At 37.8% G+C, this 22859-nt stretch overlaps 3 protein-coding genes and 2 non-coding genes across 9 annotated transcripts; 4 read left to right on the top strand and 1 right to left on the bottom strand.

Moving 5' to 3' along the window:
- Positions 1 to 910: 910 nt before the first annotated feature.
- Positions 911 to 8181, bottom strand: tmem240a (transmembrane protein 240a). 2 transcript variants are annotated; one of them, XM_056732313.1, is made up of 4 exons: positions 7395 to 8181; positions 7012 to 7118; positions 5051 to 5259; positions 911 to 2074 (listed from the first exon to the last, which is right to left on the bottom strand). In XM_056732313.1, the coding sequence occupies exons 1-4, from the start codon at positions 7449 to 7451 to the stop codon at positions 1920 to 1922; spliced, it is 528 nt and encodes a 175-aa protein (XP_056588291.1). In that variant the 5' UTR covers positions 7452 to 8181; the 3' UTR covers positions 911 to 1919. The 2 variants fall into 2 exon arrangements, with proteins under 2 accessions (XP_056588291.1, XP_056588292.1); XM_056732314.1 differs by having other exon boundaries at positions 7012 to 7202; positions 7395 to 8179.
- Positions 8182 to 10001: 1820 nt separating this feature from the next.
- mlh3 (mutL homolog 3 (E. coli)) lies at positions 10002 to 16175 on the top strand. Its single transcript, XM_056733852.1, has 13 exons — positions 10002 to 10126; positions 10441 to 12881; positions 12980 to 13081; positions 13160 to 13236; positions 13767 to 13871; positions 14200 to 14284; positions 14361 to 14429; positions 14569 to 14677; positions 14797 to 14956; positions 15058 to 15081; positions 15184 to 15262; positions 15536 to 15684; positions 15963 to 16175. The coding sequence occupies exons 2-13, from the start codon at positions 10442 to 10444 to the stop codon at positions 16044 to 16046; spliced, it is 3483 nt and encodes a 1160-aa protein (XP_056589830.1). The 5' UTR covers positions 10002 to 10126; position 10441; the 3' UTR covers positions 16047 to 16175.
- Positions 16176 to 16998: 823 nt separating this feature from the next.
- kansl2 (KAT8 regulatory NSL complex subunit 2) lies at positions 16999 to 22793 on the top strand. Of its 4 annotated transcripts, XM_056733855.1 has the most exons (12): positions 16999 to 17087; positions 17374 to 17413; positions 17790 to 17910; positions 18868 to 19120; positions 19207 to 19373; positions 19517 to 19631; positions 19722 to 19885; positions 19959 to 20125; positions 20385 to 20475; positions 20987 to 21240; positions 22028 to 22222; positions 22333 to 22793. In XM_056733855.1, the coding sequence occupies exons 4-12, from the start codon at positions 18870 to 18872 to the stop codon at positions 22399 to 22401; spliced, it is 1473 nt and encodes a 490-aa protein (XP_056589833.1). In that variant the 5' UTR covers positions 16999 to 17087; positions 17374 to 17413; positions 17790 to 17910; positions 18868 to 18869; the 3' UTR covers positions 22402 to 22793. The 4 variants fall into 4 exon arrangements, with proteins under 4 accessions (XP_056589833.1, XP_056589834.1, XP_056589832.1 ...); XM_056733853.1 differs by lacking the exons at positions 16999 to 17087; positions 17374 to 17413; positions 17790 to 17910 and adding exons at positions 18231 to 18292; positions 18438 to 18488; XM_056733856.1 differs by lacking the exons at positions 17374 to 17413; positions 17790 to 17910.
- On the top strand, positions 17524 to 17666 carry LOC130409871 (small nucleolar RNA SNORA2/SNORA34 family). Its single transcript, XR_008904936.1, has one exon. It is a non-coding gene; the product is annotated as a small nucleolar RNA SNORA2/SNORA34 family (small nucleolar RNA).
- Positions 20604 to 20737, top strand: LOC130409869 (small nucleolar RNA SNORA2/SNORA34 family). The gene has a single exon (XR_008904934.1). It is a non-coding gene; the product is annotated as a small nucleolar RNA SNORA2/SNORA34 family (small nucleolar RNA).
- Positions 22794 to 22859: the final 66 nt, after the last annotated feature.

The raw sequence follows: 22859 nt of genomic DNA, 5'->3' as shown, positions 1-22859 counted from the left end.
TTCTATTATTTGATTTAACCCTTGTAAAGTAGCAAAGGCCTATTTATACAGATAAATAATTTTTAGTCAAAGCCAATTACTTAGTGTTGAAATATAAAGTTGACATTTCTAAAGGAAAATGCCGTTGCACTTATAATTGCAAATGCACTTATACTTATTATTTCAAATGTGATATTCATTGTTGGTTCTTTATTATAAATCAGTTCATCTAATAAGGTTAAAAGGAACAGTTCATCCAAAATAAAAGTTCTGTCTTAATTTACTCACCCTCACGTTTTTGCCAAATATGCACAAATGTATTTGTTCTGATGAATACAGATTAAGATATTTGGTAGAATGCTTGTAACCAAACAGATCTTGGCCAACATTGACTACCATAGTAGGAAACATTTTGAAAAATGTTTGTTCTGTTGAACACAAAAGAGGATATTTTGAAGAATGTAGGCAAGCAAATAGATCTCGGCCACTTTTGACTACCATTGTAATTTTTCCAAATTTTCAATTGTGGCCAAGAACTGTTTGGTAACAAGCATTATACCAAATATTTTCTCCGTGTTCATCAGAACCAAGTCATTTATACAGATTTGGAACAACTCGAGAGTGCGTAAATGATTACAAAATTTTCATTTTTGGGTGAACTATCCCTTTACATCATGTCTGAAAACAACAGGACAGATGTTTTTCGTTTTTCTCTTAAATTTAATATACATTTGTCATTTACTTAAGCTTCAGTCTGTGCAGCATTGTGCATCTTTTAACCTTTCACTTTAAGTTCAAAATCAGTAAAGACTTCAAACTAGCTAGTTTTTAATCATGAACAATATTAATGTTATTGGCAAAAGAAAACTACAGAAATTTAACTGAGTAACACATTCAGCAGCTGAGAAATGACAAATTCCAAAACTAGGGGTCACTCTTGTGCTTCAATGGCACTTTTAATAAAACAGACATTTTATCTTCACAACAGCAATGTCTGGACATAAAGAGGAAGAGAAAATTGGGTCAGGGCTCTCTGTGCTGGCAGGCTGGTTGTTCTTGTTTGAGTATGGAATAGTTTAAAAGCAATCCTGGATGGGCTATTGGACACAGTGTAGGGAAGACAAAGCGAGTGCAAGCAGTTCTCTTACATTTGATGGATGACGTTCAAAACAGCAAAAAGAGCCCTGACCATTCATTTCAATCTTCCTGCACTCTCCTTTATTTACAGATAAAATTATTACATTCATTTATTTCACGTAGTAACAAAGCTAATCGATCGTGAAGTAATCTCTTCAGCCATCCAAAAAGTTCACATATCACATCTGCATTCAAAATTCCTTGTGACGTATCAATACTGTTTCTCTATTTTTTTATTCAGCTCATTACACTTTTTCTAAGAACCTCCTACTCGTGTTTTCACTTCAATCCCATAAAACAATATGTGTCACTATTTACATTAGCAGGAATCTCTAACTACACCATCAACCACCATCACAAAACCATGACCTCCCACCCCAAGCCATACGTATCACCCCACCCCAATAAAACCATATCTTGATGAAAAAGCTAAAAAGAAAAGGAAGGGGAAAGCAAGATAAAAATGAATTGACTCCCAACGTCTCACAAAACAAATTCTTGCATCTCCCCCCATTCTAAAAGTGCATGCCTAGATTCAGCAATGAAAAATAACATGTCTGTACAGAAAAAAGAATGTTCAAAATCATTCGTCCCACTTTTCTATCTCGGACGTGACGGACGGGAACACAAATCAGGACACTGGCAACAATAAACTTCTTTGTTCTTGAATTTTAGTTTCGGCAAATACTTGATCGTGTTGAATGCTTTCAGAAGGTCTAAAAGATGGTTCAGACTGGAACGATTAGAGTCTCTGAGGCAGCAGCTGGTAATGGAGCAGTTTTGGGAAAACTGCTGTAAAAGAGTCAGAGGTGACGGGGACTGGGGTGACCGTTATGATAAAGCTTCTGCTTAATGTGCACCATGTTTCCACTGGAATCCTCCAGCTGCCGAAGCTGTGTACGTCTACGGAGGTCCCGAAGGTTGCAGAACTGTGGTAACCACGACCAGGATGGGGTATCTGTGAGCGTTAGTAGAGAAAAGTAGAGAAACGCATTAGGTTATGAGCTTTGTCAATGCAATTCAATAGGATTTCTGATCCCTTTGGAGTTCCTTGCATTCTCAAAGGGAAAAATCTAATAAATTAAACACAAATTCTTTTTATCATTTACATTTACATTTAGGCATTTGGCAGACCCTTTTATCCAAAGCGACTTACATTTCATTATCCTATACATTTATACTTAGGCATATGCAATCCCCTGGGATCGAACCCACAACGCAATGCTCATACCACTGAGCTACAGAAAAGCTTTGTTCTTCCTCAAAGCCTTTCTATGTTGCTTTTTTCACTGGGACACAAAATAAGATATTTGTGTTTCAGCGGTTGTGTGTTCATACAATGAGAGTCATCGAGGGCCAATGTTTGGTTACCAACTTTCTTCAAAATATCTTATTTTGTGTTTTGCAGACGAAAGAATGTCATACAGGTTTGAAATGACATGACAGTGACTAAATGATGATTTTTTTTCTCATTTTGGGTCAATTATCCTATTAAAAACCTAAGATGGTTAGAAAAAGGAAGAAATGTACAACATACTATAATAAACCAGCATGTGTACCCAGTGTGTTAATGGAAACGGTATGTGGTTCAGGACCGAGGTTGAGATATAGCGAGACCTTGCAAGAGAGATCCTCAGACGGCTCCGACCCTCACAACTAGCCCATTTGGAAGTGTGTCAGTGTGTGTGTGAAAGAGACGCAATAGGGATGGGGGGTTATTTATAGCATTCCATGAGTATGCCATCTACTAGGACTATCGTGAAGGGTATACAGAGGAAGACAGTGAATAAGGGCTTTTTTAAAGCCTTATCAAAATCAAAAGAAGATGGAATATTTATGATTAAAAATCCCCAATTATACATATTTATTTACTCTTATCTAATAACATTAATTTGCTATTTTTATTTTTAATTGAACACTGACTCAGATCAACAGAACACATCAGTTTTTGTGGCTTATAAACTGAGGTGCGGGATTGAATTCTGTAATGAGAAAAAACGTGCATGAAAATCTCAACCATATACATTTATTGTGTGTGACTGCACGCTTATATGTCTCGCCAACTTGCCTCCCTTTCCAGCTGCTCTTTGTCTATTTTTAGCACAGTGCAAGGGTGCAAGAGTGCGTGTGCTAGTGGGGGTGGGGGCAAGACTGCATCTCTCTCCCACCTTTTCTCTCCATCAGTCTCACCTTCACTCACTATCTTGGTGAGGCTAAATGAGGCTGACCTGCCATCAACATCACGATTTAACTGCTGTGGTACTCTGCACTAGAGAGGTATTCCCAACATTTTTCAGTAGGTAAAACCCTATGGAAATAGCATTTTCTCATGGATCTAGATAATACGTTAAAGGGATAGTTCACGCAAAAATGATTTACTGACATACATTTACCTCTTGCCATTTCAAAGCTGTATGACCTAATTTCTTCTGTAGAACAAAAAAGAAGATATTTTGAAGAATGTTGGTAATCAAACAACTGCAGTACTCATTGACTTGCATTTGTTTTGTGTCCATGCAATAGAAATCAATGGGTATTTGTTCAGGTCGCCAGCATCGCCATTGTTCGGGTACCATCATTCTCAAAATATTTTATTTTGTGTTCTGCGGAAGAAGGAAAGTAACACATTTTCAAATTGACAAGAGTGACAGGATTCATTTTTGGGTGAACTATCCCCTTTAATGTCTGTTTACATGTCTTTTATTTTTATAATAATATTGTGTCACGTTTTTATATTCTGTGTCTATTCATTTAACCTGCAACATGTACATCAACCACCCATCTAAGTAACACGGTGGTTTTATTTAAACTATCCTATTATCACAACATATGTACATTTGTGCCCCGAGAGTCCATGGCAACTGTTATAAACAACTGCTGTGATGCCTGTGATTCACTTACATTCAGTCAATGCCTGCTGTTAGTTTCTACAGCCACCATCTTCATCTTAATGCATTCATTACTGAGGGTGATAATAACAGGGCAGAAGGGGAGTTCTGACAGCTGATGAACATTTAAAAATGAGGCGGTGTAAATGTTTTCGTATAAAAAAAGAATTTTGGTGTTTAGATACATGTTTATTTACAAAATCAATACAGTAGGAGACATTTAAAGAGAGATCCTCAGGATGTACTCTTATTGAATCTAATACAAATCACTAATAATATAAAACAGCAACTGTAAATTGTTTATTTAAATTAGCGAAACATTACTAAAATGTGCTGTTTCATTAAATTTAGTAACTTTTCAGTTTAGGGCATGGCTAAGACGTCAGCACAAGCTGTGTAGGTATTGTTAGAACATTTAAGCTTCTTGTTTTTGACAGTAAAGTGTTTGAAATCAATTATTTTATTTTCTAGATACAGTGCTTTGAAGTTACACTTTCAAAAGAGGTGCTTCACGATGTAACCATTTTAGGATGAATGGTTTCACAAAGAACCTCAAACATCTGTACTTTCTGTTTAACAAAATGTTCTTTGGAAAAAGGTTCATTAGATTGAAAGTAAGAAAGAAATGGTTATAAGAATTTTTGAGTCAATGAAATTTTTGGCTCGTAACCAAAAATTATTCTACAACAACATCGCTAAGAACCCTAAGAAGCAACGTTATGTTGAAATTATACTGAAGTGTGTTAGTACAACAAAAATGAAAGAGCAGAACAAAACTAAATCTCTCTCAACCTCAAATTCCTCAACACAAACAATGGTAGCATCAGTGTAAACATTTCTGCTCATACCATTACATAAATTGTCACTTTATGAAAGAAAATGTGTGATTTGATGTCACTGTGATGATTCAAATGAAATGCATTAATATTCAGTCACATCTGAGTTTCAATTGATCGGTTGTACTTAAAAGCACAATCTTTGGTTCTTACATCTCTCAAAATATATGATCTCCCTGTACTCGTGGTTACAATGTTCTTTCCACTCACCATAGTAACGACTGGCTCTCCAGGCCCTCACGGCACAGTGCAAAGCTCCATCCAGCCACAACAACAGCCAGCTGATACAGAACCCCAGCAACAGCCCTAGCATGAGGTCCATCTCTTGTTTGGTCACACTGTCACTCACGAAGTAATTCTCAGACGAGTCCACCAGCGAATGGTCTCCATCATATGGAATCACGTAGTGAACATGATGCCTGTAAAAGAGAGGAGAACGGATCTTCAGAATACAAAAAATCCTTATATCATATATAAAACAATGGTAATATAAGAAATGAAAAAAACTGATTGGGAGATACACAAGTACAACCCCTTATGTCATGTACAAAAACCATAAAGGCAGTCATATAAAAGTGCTTTAATAACTCTCTCATCACAGCGAAAAAGGAAATTTCTGTGCTGATACTAGACTGCACGGGTCTGCGACTAAAGTTACGTTTGTATTCGTTTGTTTTTATGCATTAAACATATGGCTTGCCACTGTTACAAATAATGCTGTTTTTAAATTTGTTGCTATGTTATTTTGCAGTTTCATGTTAAAAATTGAATAATTCGGCATAGAAAGGACTTTAAATATATACTTGGTTTTACAATGTAAAAATCAATGCATGTTAAAACTGTTCTAAGCTTAATAAATATATGCAATTGTATAGCTATTTTGCCCTGCTGACGTGCAAAGAAAGGTAGACACAATCGTGCGATATATCCCCAAGAGTCAGATGGTGACAAATTAAAAACATCATAGAACGGAAACAAGTGAAAACTATTTGCTATTTAAAATACAGGACAAGAAAATGCCTGTCTAAACATTAGAAAACAAAAGTAAGGTAGATATTTACATCTTACCGAGAAAAGTAAAAAAGTTTGTTGGATAAAATATATTGAAACATCTTACGGAAACAAAGACGTTAAGGGAAGAACATAATTTAGAACTTGAATTAACAAGGACAATAATTAACAATGTTTATATCTAGTTTCATGTAAAAATGGTCATGGTTAATGGTCCATTTCTGCAAATACCGCTGATTTTCACTAACCAATTCAATGAGAATTTAGATCATTTAGAATGATCTTGATCCTAATGTTTGACACAGACCTGATCTAACATTAAATTTACTCCTGCAACCTTTTATACTTTTAAGTTTAAACTAGTTCATTTAGATGTTACTTCATGAAGCACATTTTAAGTAACCATGCATCAACATTTAACAATATTACAAAAAAATGCATCTCTCACATGTGAACAGCTTTAATTTGACCTAATTTACCATCCCAATATTTTTTTTACAAGAACAACTTTATAGTCTTTTGCATAAACACAAACAACTGCATAAGTGATATCTGAAATTTGATCATTTTTATTAATAGACAACTAAAAATTAAATTTGTGATGTATATTCTTGAAGGACTATCTGTACATATGCTATCTACAAGTGAACAGATAAAGGGCCCGCTCATTTTAATGTACATAACAGCCTCTTTTTACACTAAACACAAAATCACAATGCTGAATTTGCCATGTTTTCACTCAACGCCTCTTTACATTTTCCGTTTTTAATGTTCTTTAATTGAATCAACACTAAGATGCAAAAGAACAACATCTCTGTCTGTGGCTGAAGAAAAAAGCACACCTTGATACGCAGAAAGAAAAAATACGAGCAGGAAAATCAAGGATAATTTTCGTACAGCCAACACCGACGCAAACCAACATCGGTGTGATAACCTTTCGAATTACGCCCAAATAATGACACAACCCCCACGAATATGTAAAGGCCATTTAACATGACGATCTCCGAATAAATAAATGAGATGAAACTGCACAGACAGCCAAAAATGGTTCAGGCCTAAAACCGTTGAGCATTATAGGTGGTGAACATGTCAATGCGCGAAACGGCAACGTTTTCGCTCCCGTAATAAGATGGTTATTAATTATTAACCTTTGTTTTTACCTTCCACAGTTGCAATGACAGACACGGTCCTCCCCTCGTAAATGCGGTAAGATGTAGTTGTGAAAGCGGTCCAGGAGTGCGTTCATGTCCATTAAACACGCTATCGCCTGCAAAGAACCATTCGAGTCAACCGGGACATGACAAGCAGTATTGGAAAACAGCAACCGCTACATGACCTGGTACTGTGACCACTGCAGGGGGAAATACACATTGATACATTTCCACATAAGCCAGTAATAGAAACAAGTACGGTAATGCTGCTGAGATTTTAAGTGGACTTCACATACTCCAGTTCTGTAACTAAAAACCCCCGATTTCACTCTAAAAAATGGCATAAATACACATTGAAACCCAAATAAAGGTGAGCGGTCTAATGATCTTACCATTACAACTGAAGCACCGAGGATCATAAAAATCATGGTGGTTGTGATCATATGCATCAAAACTTCCGAACTCGCCTTTCCTCTTTCTCCAGTCTTTTCAACAAATCCGCTTAAACTAAAAACATGCCGTCCCGGGAGAAGACGCTCATGGATGCGCCCTCGCCACTACACCTGCCTCTAAGTCCGAAACTCGGCAGATTGGAAAATGTTCTTAAGGTGCATATGGCTCGAGTGAGTCCAAATGTATGCCTACAAACGCGTGGAACACAGCCTTCAACCTCATCCAGTGATTCGTTCCCCCAATGCTGCAGTTGAATCCGCCTCAGCCGTGTGCTTCGGTATCGTCGTGGGAGGGCGCTGAGAGTGTCCTAGTCTGATTACTGATGCTACAGTCTCTCTCCTCCTTTGCGCTCCGTTGAAATGTGTGGCGAAACTGATCAAGGCAAGGGCCAGCTAGATCTCTGATATATCTGTCTTGAGGTTGCCGTCTTCCCGTTTCGTTCACGTGCGCTTCATTTCGTCGTCAAGGTTTATAAATTTACATATCTCCCGCGATCCGCGCTATGTACGATTTTTCTTCGTACGATAGGTTTTTCGGAGCCACCAGAAGACCAGACCCTTCCTTCTTTAAATCCATTTGGCTTTATGCAGCATCTGCCATCACAGCTTTATACCTTTCGATGTCGTCCACGGCGACCAGGAGCGTTCCTTTGGTCGTGCGTGAGTATGAGAGAAGGAGAGAGAGAGAGAGCGAGAGAGAGGGGGCGGGAGGGTTGGGAGTGGTAGAAGAGTCTGACTAATTCACTTTTCCCGTAAAAAAAAACATGGCTGATCTTTTTCAATTAATGAAATGCATTATATAGGACAGGCACCCCCTCAAGGACCACGTAGTTTTTCGCGATCCATCCTCACGCCCACTCGCGCGCTCTGCAGTTCATATTGCGCCATTTCGTTTAGACCGTACAATTTTCGCTATCTCTATCCCCACTTCGGGTTCCGTGATGCTGTGCTTTAACTAACACGTGCATAAGACCTTGACAGAAGATACAAAGCACCGGTTTGGCAGCGATTCAAGCTTGAAAGCCATATTGTTCTCACAGTCTGTTACACTGGCACAAGAACTCAGTTTGATGCACTTCAGTTTCTTTCCAGCGCGTGGAGCAGACTGCGCTTTGGCCAATTTTTCATGTGTAAAACGTAACCAAATTCCTCTGTTCTACAGCATGCTTGGGAAACTCTATATATATTCTGAAGATGTTTTAACACAATCCTATTACTATTATGCAATAACATATTAAAGGTCAGATTCCGACGACCCATCTTTATCTGTGAAGGTCACCGGGAACATGTCATGATGCCCTCCACACAGCAACGCATTTCAGCACCCTGGAGAGCAGCCACAGGAAAGATTTACTGCTGACCACCATTAAACTCTCTCACTCCCCCTCTCGCCCAATCTTTAAAAAAGACCTGACAACAGTACTGAAATGAATAAGGAAATTAGCTTCCATGAAAATCTGAGAATTCTCCAATTTATAATGTTTAATAATGTTTAATATTGCTTTAGGGTTTTTTGTCTTTCCTTAAGTAAATATAATAAAATACACTTGATCTAAGAATATGATTTATGAGATTTTAAAAGATTTATTGGCCATGTGCAATGAGGGCAGTGTCAAAGTTGTTTTCCCTCAATCTCTGTTAAAACTAAAGCTAAAGCTAAAACTTTACTCCACAAAGTGTGACTGTTATCACCTTTACATGTTAAATGAATGCTGAATATTGAAAAGTAACCTAATTAGAATATAGTGTGGTATTTGTACCAGATTGAAAATAAATAGGTGAAAGAGATCCACTTCTATCATTTTCTCATATCTCACTCTCCCAGCCAGGGTGAACAACAGTCTGTTTCCCGTCACCCGGCCCCATAATGATTTGTGATACTTTTTAACATATGCGTTACCATGATATACACCATGCACTGTGCTGTGTTTACCTTTGTGTTTTTCCTGTTTGCTCCTGTAAAGCTGCTTTGGAACAATGCACATTGTGAAAAGCGCTATATAAATAAACTTGAATTGAATTGAGTATATTACTTTGAATGTCTCTTCAAATATACTCTGGAAAATGTTTTGTTTACATATTACCAATCAAGTACAATTATATGTGTTTCTTACCTTCTAAAATGTGATTTAGTGGTGAAACATTCAAAAGTTACCTTACATACGACCATAATTTATAAGCAGATTTCAATATGAATGCATGGATGTTTTACGTAAAATTAATATACCCAATTTATGTGTCTAAGTATACTAAGTGATTTCTTAATTGGTTGTATTTTTTAATTTTGTGAGCGTTCATATATGTACAACTTTTGAATTGCCTATAATAGCCATATTGCAACGACTCATGTCACAGTTAATTTTTTTTCGAAAATGTTTATTTTTATTTTTATAGAGAAATATATATACTTGAAAACAATTTGGGCGTATATGGGGAAAAGACTTAACCTAAAGTAAATACTTAGCAACTTGTGCGAGTTTTGCTATTTTAATACATCTTCACATTTAAGTCGTTCCTTCACACTGCTCATTGGTCGACGTCATTTCCGCTAAAGCTCGGTTGCTGCGGGAACTCAACTGTTTGTTAAACGAATAATAGAAAAACTCGCTTTACAAATGTTATTTATATTACATATTCATACAGTTGACAGAAACGCCCCTTTGTATTGCAAGGTAATCGACGAAACGTTGCTGATATTAAACTTATTTCTATATTTGTGTCCATATACAGACTGTTGCTTACAATTTGTAAACGAGATATTTTTTTTCCTCTGTAACGTTACGTTAACTTACACACTGCTAATATCTGACAGAATTCACCAAAAAATAAGGCTATAAATGCGTTTCATGTCATTTATGTGTAAAATAAATTACACCATTACTAAGATATCAAATGAATGAAAATGTAATAATTAACATGTTCATTAATGTTTAGGGGTTGTTTATTTTATCGCACTGCACCTAATTATTTTAATGTTTCTTTCCAGAATGATCAGGAGTTTACCCACAGATGTTCGAGCACAACTGCGCTCCGGCGTGACTATCTTCTCATTGCAGCAGTGTGTGGAGGAGCTCATATTGAACAGCATTGACTCTGAAGCCACATGTGTTGCTATCAAAATGGACAATAGGGCCTGCAGGCTGCAAGTGATCGACAACGGCTCAGGAATGTGTCGGGAGGACATGGAGAAAGTGGGAATCAGATACAACTCGAGCAAATGCAGTACACTGGACGATCTGGATAACCTCCGCTTTTATGGGTTCAGGGGAGAGGCTCTTTCCAGTATTATCTCTCTTGCTGAGACGGTTGACATAAACTCTAGAACCAAACAAACTGTGAAAACCTACATTAAAACGTTTAATGAAGGAAATGAGTCAGAGGTTGTTGATGTGCGGACTGTCCGTCCATCCTCAGGGACGACCGTATCAATCTACAACCTCTTCTACAACATGCCAGTCAGAAGAAAAAGACTAGATGCTGTTTTAGAAACGGAACGTATCCGACAGAGATTGGAAGCCATAGCCTTAATGCATCCATCAGTGTCATTTACATTAAAAATTGAAAGTTCCTCACACATGGTAGTACAGCTTTCCAAAACACGTAATACCTATTACAGGTTTGTTCAGATACATGGCTTAAGTCGAGCTCAGACGCTTGGAGAGGTCAGTTACATCCATGAGCAGTTTGAACTGACTGGTCACATTGGTCGTGAAGGTCACTACAACAACAGTTTGCAATTCTTATTCGTAAACGGGAGGCTTGTTTTGAAGACACGCATTCATAAACTACTCAACTGCCTCCTGAAGAGAGTAAGCAGCGGAGCCAAACAAAACAACAGCCTGACTAATTCGGCGTCAACAGCAAGCCCAAAACAAAGGAGCACTGCTGATCTATATGGAGTCTATGTGTTAAACATCAAATGTAACTACGCTGAATATGACATATGCATGGAACCAGCCAAGTCCCTCATTGAGTTTAAAGACTGGGATAATGTTCTTACCTGTGTTGAGGAGGGGGTTAAATCATTCATCATTAAGGAAAATTTGGAAACGGAGGTGATGGACGACGCCGATGGTTCAACAGGTAGTCCAGTGAGGAGAGTGAAAACCCCTGCGGAAGTACGAAAGCTCAACGTTGAAGAAAAAGTTGAAGGATTTGAAGCACTGACTGAGAACAAGGATAATGCAGATGGTGTGGATGTCTCTGGTGGCATTCAAATTGTGGTTTTAAGAAACAGAGAAAGTTTCTCGAGTGAAGAATCAGAGACAGACAAGGCGGTTCAGAATGTCACCCTGCCTTCACGGACCATACCTGTATTACCCGTTGTCTCAGAAATGAAAAACAATTGGAAAAAAGATTGTAATGTAATCTGTGCAAAAAAATACTCAACAGATATTAACAACACCCAACTGACAGAAAGCAAAAGTTGCAAGATTTCAATACTGAATGAAAAATCCTCGGCAGATAGTTTAAAATACTTCAGTACTCCAAACAAACTTTTTTCACCAAAGAGAAAATTGCTATTAAATGACGGTGGAAGAGGTGAGCCGGATCCGCACAGTTATTATGGTCCCTGCACAAAGATGGTCAAAACTGCGGCGCCGCATAAATTAACTTTGTCTTTTGAAGCCGGATCCCTTGACAAGTTTAGAAAGTTGTTTGGAAAAGCTGCAGAAAAAAAACATCCAACTATGGATGCAAGTAGTGGCTTGCATCCAGACTCTTCACAAAAATCAAATGACTTCTCAGAAGATTCTTCTGTTGATGTAGATGGTCTGATTAGAACTTATTGTGAAAATGATGAGAACAACATAGACAGTACAAGGGACATTCCAGGCTCTGTGTCTGCACTTTCTAAATGTTCTGCTAAATCTTCACCGTGGAACAAGGGAGACAAAATATCGTTGGATGCTAAATGTTCACATTTGAAACAGAGCAAAGTAGCCTTCAAAATACCTCAGTGCCAAAGATTACAACCAAAAACACTTGATTCTGCTGGAGACGTTTTGTTTGAATCTTCTGGAACGGTTGATTCGGCTGTCAATAATTCTCTTAAAGATATGCCAGCCGTTGTTCTTATTGAACAAAGCTCCAAAATACCTCCTGCAGTAGAGGACTCACACCTCTATACCTCAAGTATGACTACCTCTGGAGGAGGTTTGAACTTTGGTGAGGAAGCTGGAATTACCTCTCAGTGTGATCCACTGTCCCGAAAAGGAAGTTATGAAGGCCAGACTATAAAAGAAAGTGATGAAGGAATCCCAGTTTCCAGCAACTGGCTGGCCCATTATGACAATTCATTAGGTAAGCTGGTTTACATCAACCAAGTGACAGGACTCAGCAAATACAACTCTCCACTGCTGGACGCTCAGGTGCCATGTACCACAGATGTTACTAACATGGTGGTCAGTGTTATTTCAAAAACAGGTAGGCAGAATTCAGTTAGCACCGTTTGATAACTAATGTAAAATCAGGCTATTTTAAACTGTATGTTTTTACCATAATCCATGTTTTTTGACTCATAGGATTTGAGTACAGGTGTTACCCATTTCAGACAAATGTTGTACTTCCCTTTCTCCCCAAGCCTAGAGCAGAGAGAGCTTTTTGCTCACTGATGGACAGCAAAGGTACCTATACCGAAATCAAGATGGGGAAAAGCTTTGCTGTGCACTTTTACTAATCGACTTTCTTTTTTCATTTTTAAGAGGCTGTCCAAGGTCCAAATTCTCTTTCAACTCTGTTTTCAGAATGGACAAACCCAGTGTTCATACGACCCCCAGAGGTTACATTAGCTTTTCTCTTACTATCCTTAAAACATTTAGGGGAGATTTCCAGGACAGGGTTCAAGCCTAGTCCCAGACTAATTTAAATGTTAGAGTTGTTGAAAACAACTTACACTGACATATCTTAAAATATATTTGTGCAATTTTTGTATCTACATTAATGTGTTTTTGTAAAGTGTATATTAAAAAACTACTTAAATATCCTAACTTTAACTAAGGCCAAGTCCTGCTTTAAATTAATCTGTGTCAGGGAAACCGCCCTTTAGGGTCACTTGACTAAATCGTCTCTCGCGATCTTAATGCATATTAATCAGAACATGTTTCAAATGTTTTTCGCAGCCCAAAATTTCACTGTCAACATGATTTTCCATCAGAAAACTACAATTTTATTAAAAAACACTCTTAAAATATATGATTTGCACTGAATAATATAAAAAAACTAATGAGCGACGCTAAACATTTTGTATGGTAGTTAAATCTTAAATTCCTAATTTTAAAGAACATGTAACTATTTTTTAATTCTGAAAAGGTTGCTTTGGATGTAACCAGTGGTCAAGCAGAGGGCCTTGCCGTGAAAATCCACAACATTCTTTTTTCCTACCGGTTTACCAAGAATATGATCCACACTATGAGAGCAAGTATTACCTCTATATTCTTTTAAGTGCATTGCGGACATGATATTCTAGACTCTTATGAGTACAATGTCACAAAACCCCTTGGTGTGTTTTGCAGACAGGGCATAAGCCTCCTAGACAAACATGTATGCTTGAGCTGTCTTTACTGAAAACTACTTGAATTTACATATGTATGTATTTTATATCAGTGCCATTGTTTTGCACACTATTAATGTTTTTTCCTTAGACACCTTAATTAATGTCCTTATTTAAGGCTTAATCCAAGCCCTGTCTGCGACACCGGCCCCTCATTCTCTGCAGAAATTCATCTCTTTGATTTTACCTCAGGTCATCAATCAAGTGGACAAGAAGTTTCTTGCTTGTTTGATAAATGCAACAGAACAAGAGATGTCCAAAAGCAGTAAAAATGAAGGTAACATGTTAACCTTGGGTCATTGCATTACATTGTGTGACATTGTTCTAAGCATGTTCCTTTCTTTTCACTGGAGGAAATCTTCTTGTGTTGGTTGATCAACATGCTGCTCATGAACGAGTTCGACTGGAGGGGTTGGTCGCAGGTAAGTGAAGTTGTGGTACATTTGACCATTAATGATTTAGGAAGACATGTAAAGACTATACATGTGAAAGAATGAATAAACTCCAAAAAAGAGTGTAACAAGAATAAAATGCATCAAAACGGCTTCTTGTTTGATCTAGACTCATATGAGGACGATCCAGACATACCTGGAAAAAAGAGGCTGTGTTCCTCAAGTGTAACTCCACCCTTGGAGATCAGTGTGACGGAAGAGGAAATTAGACTTCTGAGGTCAGCGCCGCTGCTGCCTCGAATCAACATTCCTGACTTCACCACCATCATCATCATCTCTCTAAAACTGAGTTCTGCAGTAAATAAAATGGTTCTATAAATATCTCTTGTTCTTGAAGGTCTTGTCAGGCCTTTCTAAGTGATCTTGCTTTAGATGTGAGCTTCCAGAAGAGTGAGTCACTGAATGTGTTTTTGGAGAGACTTCCCACATGTTTCATAGAGAAAGACAGCACAGAGCTCCACCGAGGAAGGCGGTCTGTTATTAAATCCGTTGCAGAGGTTAGGATCACTTCCTGTTTGATGTACAGGCATGATTTAATGTAGTTTAGAAACATAACATTTACCTTTTCTTTTGTTAAACTTTATATTTAATTTGGCAGGAGTACCTGAGGGAACAATTTGAGGTGAGTCAGGGCAGTTACTGTGAACCAATGTTCTTGTTATTGCTTTATTGAAGATGGGGGATTTGTTTCTGATGGGTCTTGTTCCTTTGATTCACTTTACAGCTTCTACGCTTAACTGGAAGAGTGAGAGGAATCCTACCCTTAACAGTTCATAATGTGCTTGCATCACAAGCTTGTCATGGTTAGTGTATCAATCCACCATAGTGTTTTTAAATATAATTTTTGGGGCAAACTTTTGTCTATATTTAACAGAGAAGTTAAGTGAATGGGGCAAATTAGGGGATGTGGGATCAGGACATCTTTTGTGTGGAGATTTATAAAATACATGGGGGAAAATAGAAATATTTTATGTTCACACAAAAAACAGCACAATGTTTCTAAACATTTGTGTACAGTTTGAAGGTAATATGTCATCGACAAAACATATCATTTTCACAATATTCTAAATTAACAGGAGCAATAAAGTTCAACCACATTTTGAGTAAAGAGGAGTGCTGTAGTCTGGTGAGCTCGCTGTCCTCTTGTCAGCTTCCCTTCCAGTGTGCCCATGGAAGACCTTCCATCATCCCAATCGCAGATCTTCACCACATAGAGGGTCAAGAGGTACATCTAACTAAAGGGATAGATCATCCACAAATGAAAATTCTGTGATAATTTATTTACCCTCATGGCAATACCCCGTATATATATCCCTTTAACACAAAACGATGTTATTTATAAACGGTTTGAAAAACACCACTAATTAGACATAATCATAAGCGGTAACCCTACGCAATATCCAGATATGTCATCCGAGAAGATATTTTATTAAATACTATATTGTACCATATATTAAACCCTTAATATTTTATGTTTATTGTTTACTTTTGATTTCCCCACAGGATCTTCCCAAGCCAAATCTGAGGAAATTGAGAAGAATGTACAAGGCATGGCAGCTCTATGGAAAAGATAAATCTCTTTCATAAAACTGAGTACGGATAGATGCACAAAAACTTCCAGCACTTTAAATTTGGTGTTCAATCTACAACTATCATAAAATATCTAAAAACATCAAAATAAATACTGCAGCTTTTATTTGAATTATTTATTTTGCTAAAAACAACATCATATTTATAGTAAATTATTGTCAAACTTTTATCAATAAAAAATACAAAAAATAAAATGTTGTTATTGCCATTTGATGTCATTGCCATTCACAAAGTATTGTCATAAGATATGTTTGACAACGTTTGAAGAAATAGGGCAGCTTTTGTACATGTGACGTTTAAAAACCATAGATATAAAACTAGATGCCGTATTCAAGCTCTCAAGACACGTAGGCCCGTCCGCCATCTTGGAACGGTCCATTGATCTCACTCACAGTTTGCTCGAATACCACAACACTGCGCAGCTGTGCATTTTCATTCCAAAACAAACTGGATACCCTTCCGATGTTGTCATGTGTTAGTATAGGAAATATAATGTCTGAGTTTACACAACAACAAATATATTTTCATAATCATACACAGTCAGGTTGCTCTTGAGCGTTATCATGCTTGGCAGGGTTGCCAGATATATGATACAAAATCCTTCATCACGAACCAAACCTCCCTAGTCCAAATTATTTAACATTCATGAATAAAATTGTTTTGAGATTGACTGCTATATAACAAAATCGTTTATTTTATAACCTGTGGATTAAACACATCGTAGCAACAGTTACAAAGTAACCCAATTCCACTGGAAAGCCGCAGATTTGGCAACACAGACCGGCTCACACTGTTGCAATATGGCGGATGACCTACGAATAGCGGCCTATAGAAACAGATGCTGATGCGGCATCTAGTTTTTATTTCTAGGACAAAGACTCTCATCCTCCAATCAAATCGTTTCTTGGAGGATTGCCAGCCAATAGGCATGAATGTGGGTGGGAGGCGAGCTAAATCGATGTTCGTCAACAGTTCGCTGCTGGAATTCAGCGGAGGATTGATAGAAGATCCAACAAACCTAAGAATATACTTTCATCGGTAAGTTATCCTTGTGGAAATTACAGATAAAGACGGAATGGGACATATATATAATGAATCCGTTTTTGTAAGCTTAGTAACGTCAGTTGTTTATATAATCAGTATGCGATTGCAAGATATTAAAGAAGCTGGACCACGTGCCAGAAACTTGCACCAGCTACTGGGTTCAAGCGTTAAAATGAGACCTCCTAATTTGATAAATATGGGTTTGGCATACTGTTAGATGACGTTAGTGAAGAACAGTGCAGTTTACTAGTTCATATATTATTGTGCTTTTTTTGTACAGGCATTATTCTTAAGACAGAGATGCAACGTTGTGTCTTCTCGTATCCTTGTCTGTGCATTATTTATTTCTTAAAATTCAAATGACTAACATTTCCTGTTCACATAGTGAAATGTAATTGGTGAAGTAAACGTTATCTATATAACTGCTCTTGAAGCCCTGAATCAAGGCCTACAGCTTGCTGTGTAGCTGTTGGTTTCAAACAGTGGCTAATATCAAAGTCTTTCATTGGTCTATTATATTGCCTTGCCCAGAAATATCTAATGGGTTAAGCAGATTAAGTAGAAGGAACACTTAAAACTCAGCACTCCCAAGTTTGGATTTCTTTTGAAATAAACATTATATAACTGTGTGTTGACCTGTACCAATGTTGTTCTTATAACATGCAAAACATATTATGCCTTAACCTTTCACAATAGACATTTATCAAGATTTATTCAAGATGTGCTCAGGTCTTAGGAGTGTTCCATGGGATCGCCCTGTTCACATGGGACATCAAAATGAGAAGGATGTACAGGGCATGACAGCACTATGGAAAATGTAAAAACTCTTTCATAAGAAAACTTTTTCTTATAGTAGTAACTACGTGTTTATTAATAAAATGTCCAGCACTTAACATTTATATTTAATTAATGACAGGTTATTGCCATTTACATGATATCTCAACCATAAGAAGACATGTACGTTGAAGGGCTTTTATTTTGTTATAGTCGTGTAAGCGAATGGCCAATCATGAACGGAGTTACTTACCCAAGCACTATTTTCCTCCAATCAAATCATTCCTTAAACGATTATGAACCAATGAACACAAATATGGGAGGGTGCTAAAATGGACGACACTAGCCAACAGTTCATTGTTGATGCTGACGTTGGGAGGGTCTCTAGGAAGCGGTCGCAAACGTTAATAAGAATCTTCTCATTGGTGAGTTTGTAGAAATCTAAAGTAACAAAGTAGCGATTTTTTAAAAACAGAATAGTCCAGACATAAATAAACAGTTTTTAAATCGATTTTATCAATTTTTCAAATAAGCAGCATGTAACGTTAACTACAATCTTCCAATTCAAAGATGGCGGAATGGCAGCATTGACGTATGAATTTAGCGCAAAAAATTTAAACGGTAATCTTTTTGTTATACCAGTTATATATCTGTTATTGCTTTGCAAACGTGGCGACATTGTTCTTTTATCCTTAGCACGTTTTATAGGAACATGAGCGAATTCGTGTGCTGATAACGTTATATCTTACATCTATATCTTGTAATGTTAATTTCAGTTGCCGTAAATAAAAACTCTTGTGTAGCGTTTAGAAATAACATAAGCAAAATAAACAAATTGTTAACAGCTTTAGGAGGTTTTCCTCCCACACCGTCCACACGTTTAGTCATGCCATATAAGTACACTATACTTGCATACCATGCTCTGTATGGTATCCGAAATGCCTTGGTGTAATGATGGATCCACATGAGTCGTTTTTCTGTATTTCTCACGTCGCATCAGCGATGAACAGGATTCGGATCCACGTGTTGCCATCCAGCAGGGGAAGGGTGACCCAGGCTGTTCGAACCCAGGAGCCTCAAACCTGCTCCTACACCCAGAGACCCTGTTCACATCCTCGACTGGAGGGCTTTGAGTTCTGCATCAAGCACATACTTGAGGATAAGAATGCCCCTTACAAGCAGTGCAGTTATGTGTCCAATAAAAATGGCAAGCGCTGCCCCAATGCAGCCCCAAAACCAGACAAAAAAGATGGGTGAGTATGTTTATTTTCTTATGTAATAAACTGTCCATCTAGTAGGGGAAATGTTTGACCAATTATGCGTTTTTTTCTTTTCTTAGGGTAACGTTTTGTGCTGAGCACGCACGTAGAAATGCATTGGTTCAGCAAGCTCAGATGCGCAAGGCATCCTCGGGTCCTTCCCATGAAGTTCTGTTGTCTCAGCTCAGCGGCTACAGTCGGCCAGATTCTGGCGCAGAGGGGCGTAGTGAAGCTAGTCGCATACTAGGTGAGCTTTAACTTGTTTATACTGTCTAGTTACTTTTTACAAGACACGATTTTGGCCTCATGATCACTTTGACCATAACTGCGCTATGTGTATGTGTATTTTTTTTTTATGGTCAATTTATATGTATTCGTTTCTCTGTGTAGATGATGACAGCTGGAGTGAAGAGGAGCAGGATCCTGTTGTCTTGGATCCGACTTGGAGAGGTGACCCTGACAGTGAGGCTGAAAGTCTAGACAGTGACCATGAAGACCCTTTGAAGTGAGAAATTTGACTTTCAAAATTTACTGATAAGTCTCAATGAAAGAATGTCAACTGAGATGCCAATTGATGGACGGTTACTTCCTATAGGCATGCTGGCGTGTACACAGCAGAAGAGGTGGCACTCATAACACGTGAAAAGCTAATCAGACTCCAGTCCCTGTACATAGACCAGTTTAAACGTCTGCAACACTTATTGAAAGAAAAGAAGCGACGCTACCTGCATGGTCGCAAAATCGAGCACGAGACCATTGGTAAGGAAGTTGTTTAATTCATTGAAAATGAATGTGATATGCAGTGCGTAACTGTTCAATGCTTGTGTTGCAGGGAACAGCCTGCTAACAGGCCCAGAGGGACTGTCCACAAAGGAGCGTGAAAACCTTAAAAAATTAAAGGCTTTGCGTCGTTATCGTCATCGCTATGGCGTGGAGGCTTTACTGCATCGCCAGCTGAGAGAGCGCAGACAAGCAATAACAGAGGGTGTTGCACCACAGGTATTAAAGCCTTTTACGCCTTTTGAAAGGTTTGTTTCTTTTAAGCCAAGTCAGTGGTTATCATGTCCTTGAACAGTAGTTGGCAAGCATTTCCACAGCTGAATAGAAAAGCAGATTATTAACAAATTAAAGTTGTTGCTAATTTAGGTGGGTGGCCACCTAAATCAGACATCTATATCTGAAATGAAAATTAATTCAGTTTAGTTAGTTTCTGTCATGGTCTGTTGTTTAAATATTTTTTTGTGCTCTTTATGTACAGGGGCTGCGCTCCGGCCAAAGATGCATTTCATTTGTGGAAGGGACACGCTGTTCAAATCAGTGCCTGCCGATGACACAACATTGTGTCTCTCGTATCCTTGTTTGTTACTGGCATATCTGTACCTCTCTAAATTTAGGTCTGTTGAATATTTTGTAAGAAGTGCAGTTCTTAAAATCCATAAATCTTTATATTAAGGTGAATGTTTATATACAGTCTTTTGAAGCCCTGAATGAAGGCCAACAGTTTGCTGTAGCTGTTCGTTTCAAGCAGTGGCTAATATCAAATCTTCTATTGGTCTGTTGCCTTTTCCCAACTATCTAATGGGTTAAGCAGATTCAATAGAAGGAACATTTTAAACTCATCAATTCCTTTGAAAGTTAAACATATTTACATTTTATCCAAAGCGACTTCCAAAGAGTTTAGGGAGTAATTAGCGATATCTCTTAGAGGAGCAATACTACAATAGGTGCCAATAAGTTACTGGTTTCAACAAAAGCTATACCACTACCTGTTGAGAAAAAGATTGGGTTAGTTTGTTCCAACTATACCGATATTGTTCTAAAAACATGCATTACACATTCAGCCTTAACCTTTCACAATAGATATTTATCAAGACAGTGGCCAAGTTTTATTTAAGATGTGCCCAGGTCTGAAGGATGTCCCTTGTGATCGTCCTGTACACATGGGACAGTCGGAGGAGCCTCGTTGTTCTTTGCACCTGACTTTGCCTCCACCCATGTACCAACCTGAACAGGAGTCTATTGCCCCGGAGGAACTAGCAGTTGCACCCACAGATATGTACCTTAGTGCCGCAGAGCTCCAGCCCACAGAAAATCTGCCATTGGAATTCAGTGATGTATGATTTGCGTTGATCTTTTTCCTCATTAAAAAATTACTAGGTGCAGTTGGTTTTCATAACTGTTTTGGCACATCCCTTCAAACTAGTTTCATATTACCAGTGTAATTACGACACTAAATTTGTTTATTAGAACATGCACAGATTGCAGAAGAAAAAATCAAGATCCTGCATGTCTGTAAACATAGCTGCTTAAACATGTCTCCCACTGTGTAATTAATACCTTTGCTTGTAGCTTCACATAAATGGGAAAAATGAATCTGAATGATCGGTCATATAAAATTTGTGTGCTTCACGTTTTCTCTGTGTCCATAGTAAAATCTCATTTTTTAGAAACGTCTCATTCTTGCTGCTGCTCTATTTATTTTCCAGTTCATTATGTCATGTTTGTTTACAAAAATCACATGTCTCTATACAAACATACACACATAGCTGATTTTTTCTGTGCTGTTACTTTGGCTCCTAATAACAAAATGATGGAATTTGATACGAGATTGGGATTTTAATGCTACTTCATTTATAATCGTGTTGATGAGATATTAAACCTCCAAGTATTTTATTTGAGAATCACGAGTCCCTTATTCCATTTACAATGGGGCTTTAGTTTGAAGAAATGTGCCATCCATTGAGATATGTGAATGGAAATCTTAAATAATTATGACCGTACCTATGAGTGAAACTATGATGTGCGATTGTCTGCAGTATACTACGGAAGCACAATTGTCATTTGGCAGCTTCATGGATTCATCTTTTATCTTTTTTTATCATCACAATCAATGATGTGTAGGATCTTGATGTTGAAGATGAGGGTTTGCAGTGTCCTCCATCTCCCCTGCTGTTTGATACAGCCCTCGCTTTAGAAGACCAAACCATCAGAGAAATTGCAGAGGCTCCCATGGATATTCTGACAGGGGATGAGCAGGGCTTTGAAGCCCAAGACGCAGAGCTTTCAGAAAGAGATGAGGTGTCTGTGGAAGACCAGGTAGTTATTATTGTCACTTGTTGGTAATAACTTAAAGGTAATTGGTGAAACTGTTCAAATCTGTCCTCTGAAATAAGCAAGTGAGCACCGGGATTGTTTTCTTGTTACAGGTTGAATCTGAACATTTCAAAGCAGTTGGACAAGTGTTTACCACACAGAATTCTTCAAGAGACTTTTGACAGGAAGACAACAGATGCCTTATCTTGAGCACCATGTGACCTGACTTTCTCAGCTGTCATAGTGTTGATATTTCAAACAATTTAAATAACTTTGTTTAAAAGCAATTCTTCCGGAGGCCTGCTTTCATTGCAGAAGTATTCTTAAATCCAGGCTTCTCTTTTCTATAAATAGCAGACTGACATGTTTCTGCTTTTTGTGAAGCTTAAAGGGCATGTAGAACAATTACATGCACATTCAAAGGTCATAGAATTTAGAAGGACTTATGTGGATGTCAGATATCAAAATTTTCATCAAACTACAGAAAAAGTCACTTTCTTTGTTTTAACAGTAGATATCTTATTTAAATCGCATGTACTGGTATTCGTTGACTAAAATAAATCTTCACACAGCGTCATGCTCCAGTTATTTACAATAATGCACACGTGGATAAGCTCGTCTGGGACAATCCTATTGAACA

Source organism: Triplophysa dalaica, chromosome 20 (assembly GCF_015846415.1).
Source record: "Triplophysa dalaica isolate WHDGS20190420 chromosome 20, ASM1584641v1, whole genome shotgun sequence".
NCBI lineage: Eukaryota > Metazoa > Chordata > Actinopteri > Cypriniformes > Nemacheilidae > Triplophysa > Triplophysa dalaica.
The sequence above is the reverse complement of the archived record's forward strand: the minus strand, read 5'-3'. Positions and strand labels throughout refer to the sequence as shown.

Coding starts and splice junctions, on each gene's coding strand:
- tmem240a (XM_056732313.1), bottom strand. CDS start 7,451: ATGCATATGATCACAACCACCATGATTTTTATGATCCTCGGTGCTTCA. Junction 7,119..7,394: donor TCGGTGCTTCAGTTGTAATG/GTAAGATCATTA, acceptor GGTTCTTTGCAG/GCGATAGCGTGTTTAATGGA. Junction 2,075..5,050: donor GAGAGCCAGTCGTTACTATG/GTGAGTGGAAAG, acceptor TAACGCTCACAG/ATACCCCATCCTGGTCGTGG.
- mlh3 (XM_056733852.1), top strand. CDS start 10,442: ATGATCAGGAGTTTACCCACAGATGTTCGAGCACAACTGCGCTCCGGC. Junction 13,237..13,766: donor TGTTCATACGACCCCCAGAG/GTTACATTAGCT, acceptor AATTCTGAAAAG/GTTGCTTTGGATGTAACCAG. Junction 14,430..14,568: donor ACTGGAGGGGTTGGTCGCAG/GTAAGTGAAGTT, acceptor TGTTTGATCTAG/ACTCATATGAGGACGATCCA.
- kansl2 (XM_056733853.1), top strand. CDS start 18,446: ATGGCAGCATTGACGTATGAATTTAGCGCAAAAAATTTAAACG. Junction 19,632..19,721: donor GACCATGAAGACCCTTTGAA/GTGAGAAATTTG, acceptor TACTTCCTATAG/GCATGCTGGCGTGTACACAG. Junction 22,223..22,332: donor AGGTGTCTGTGGAAGACCAG/GTAGTTATTATT, acceptor TTCTTGTTACAG/GTTGAATCTGAACATTTCAA.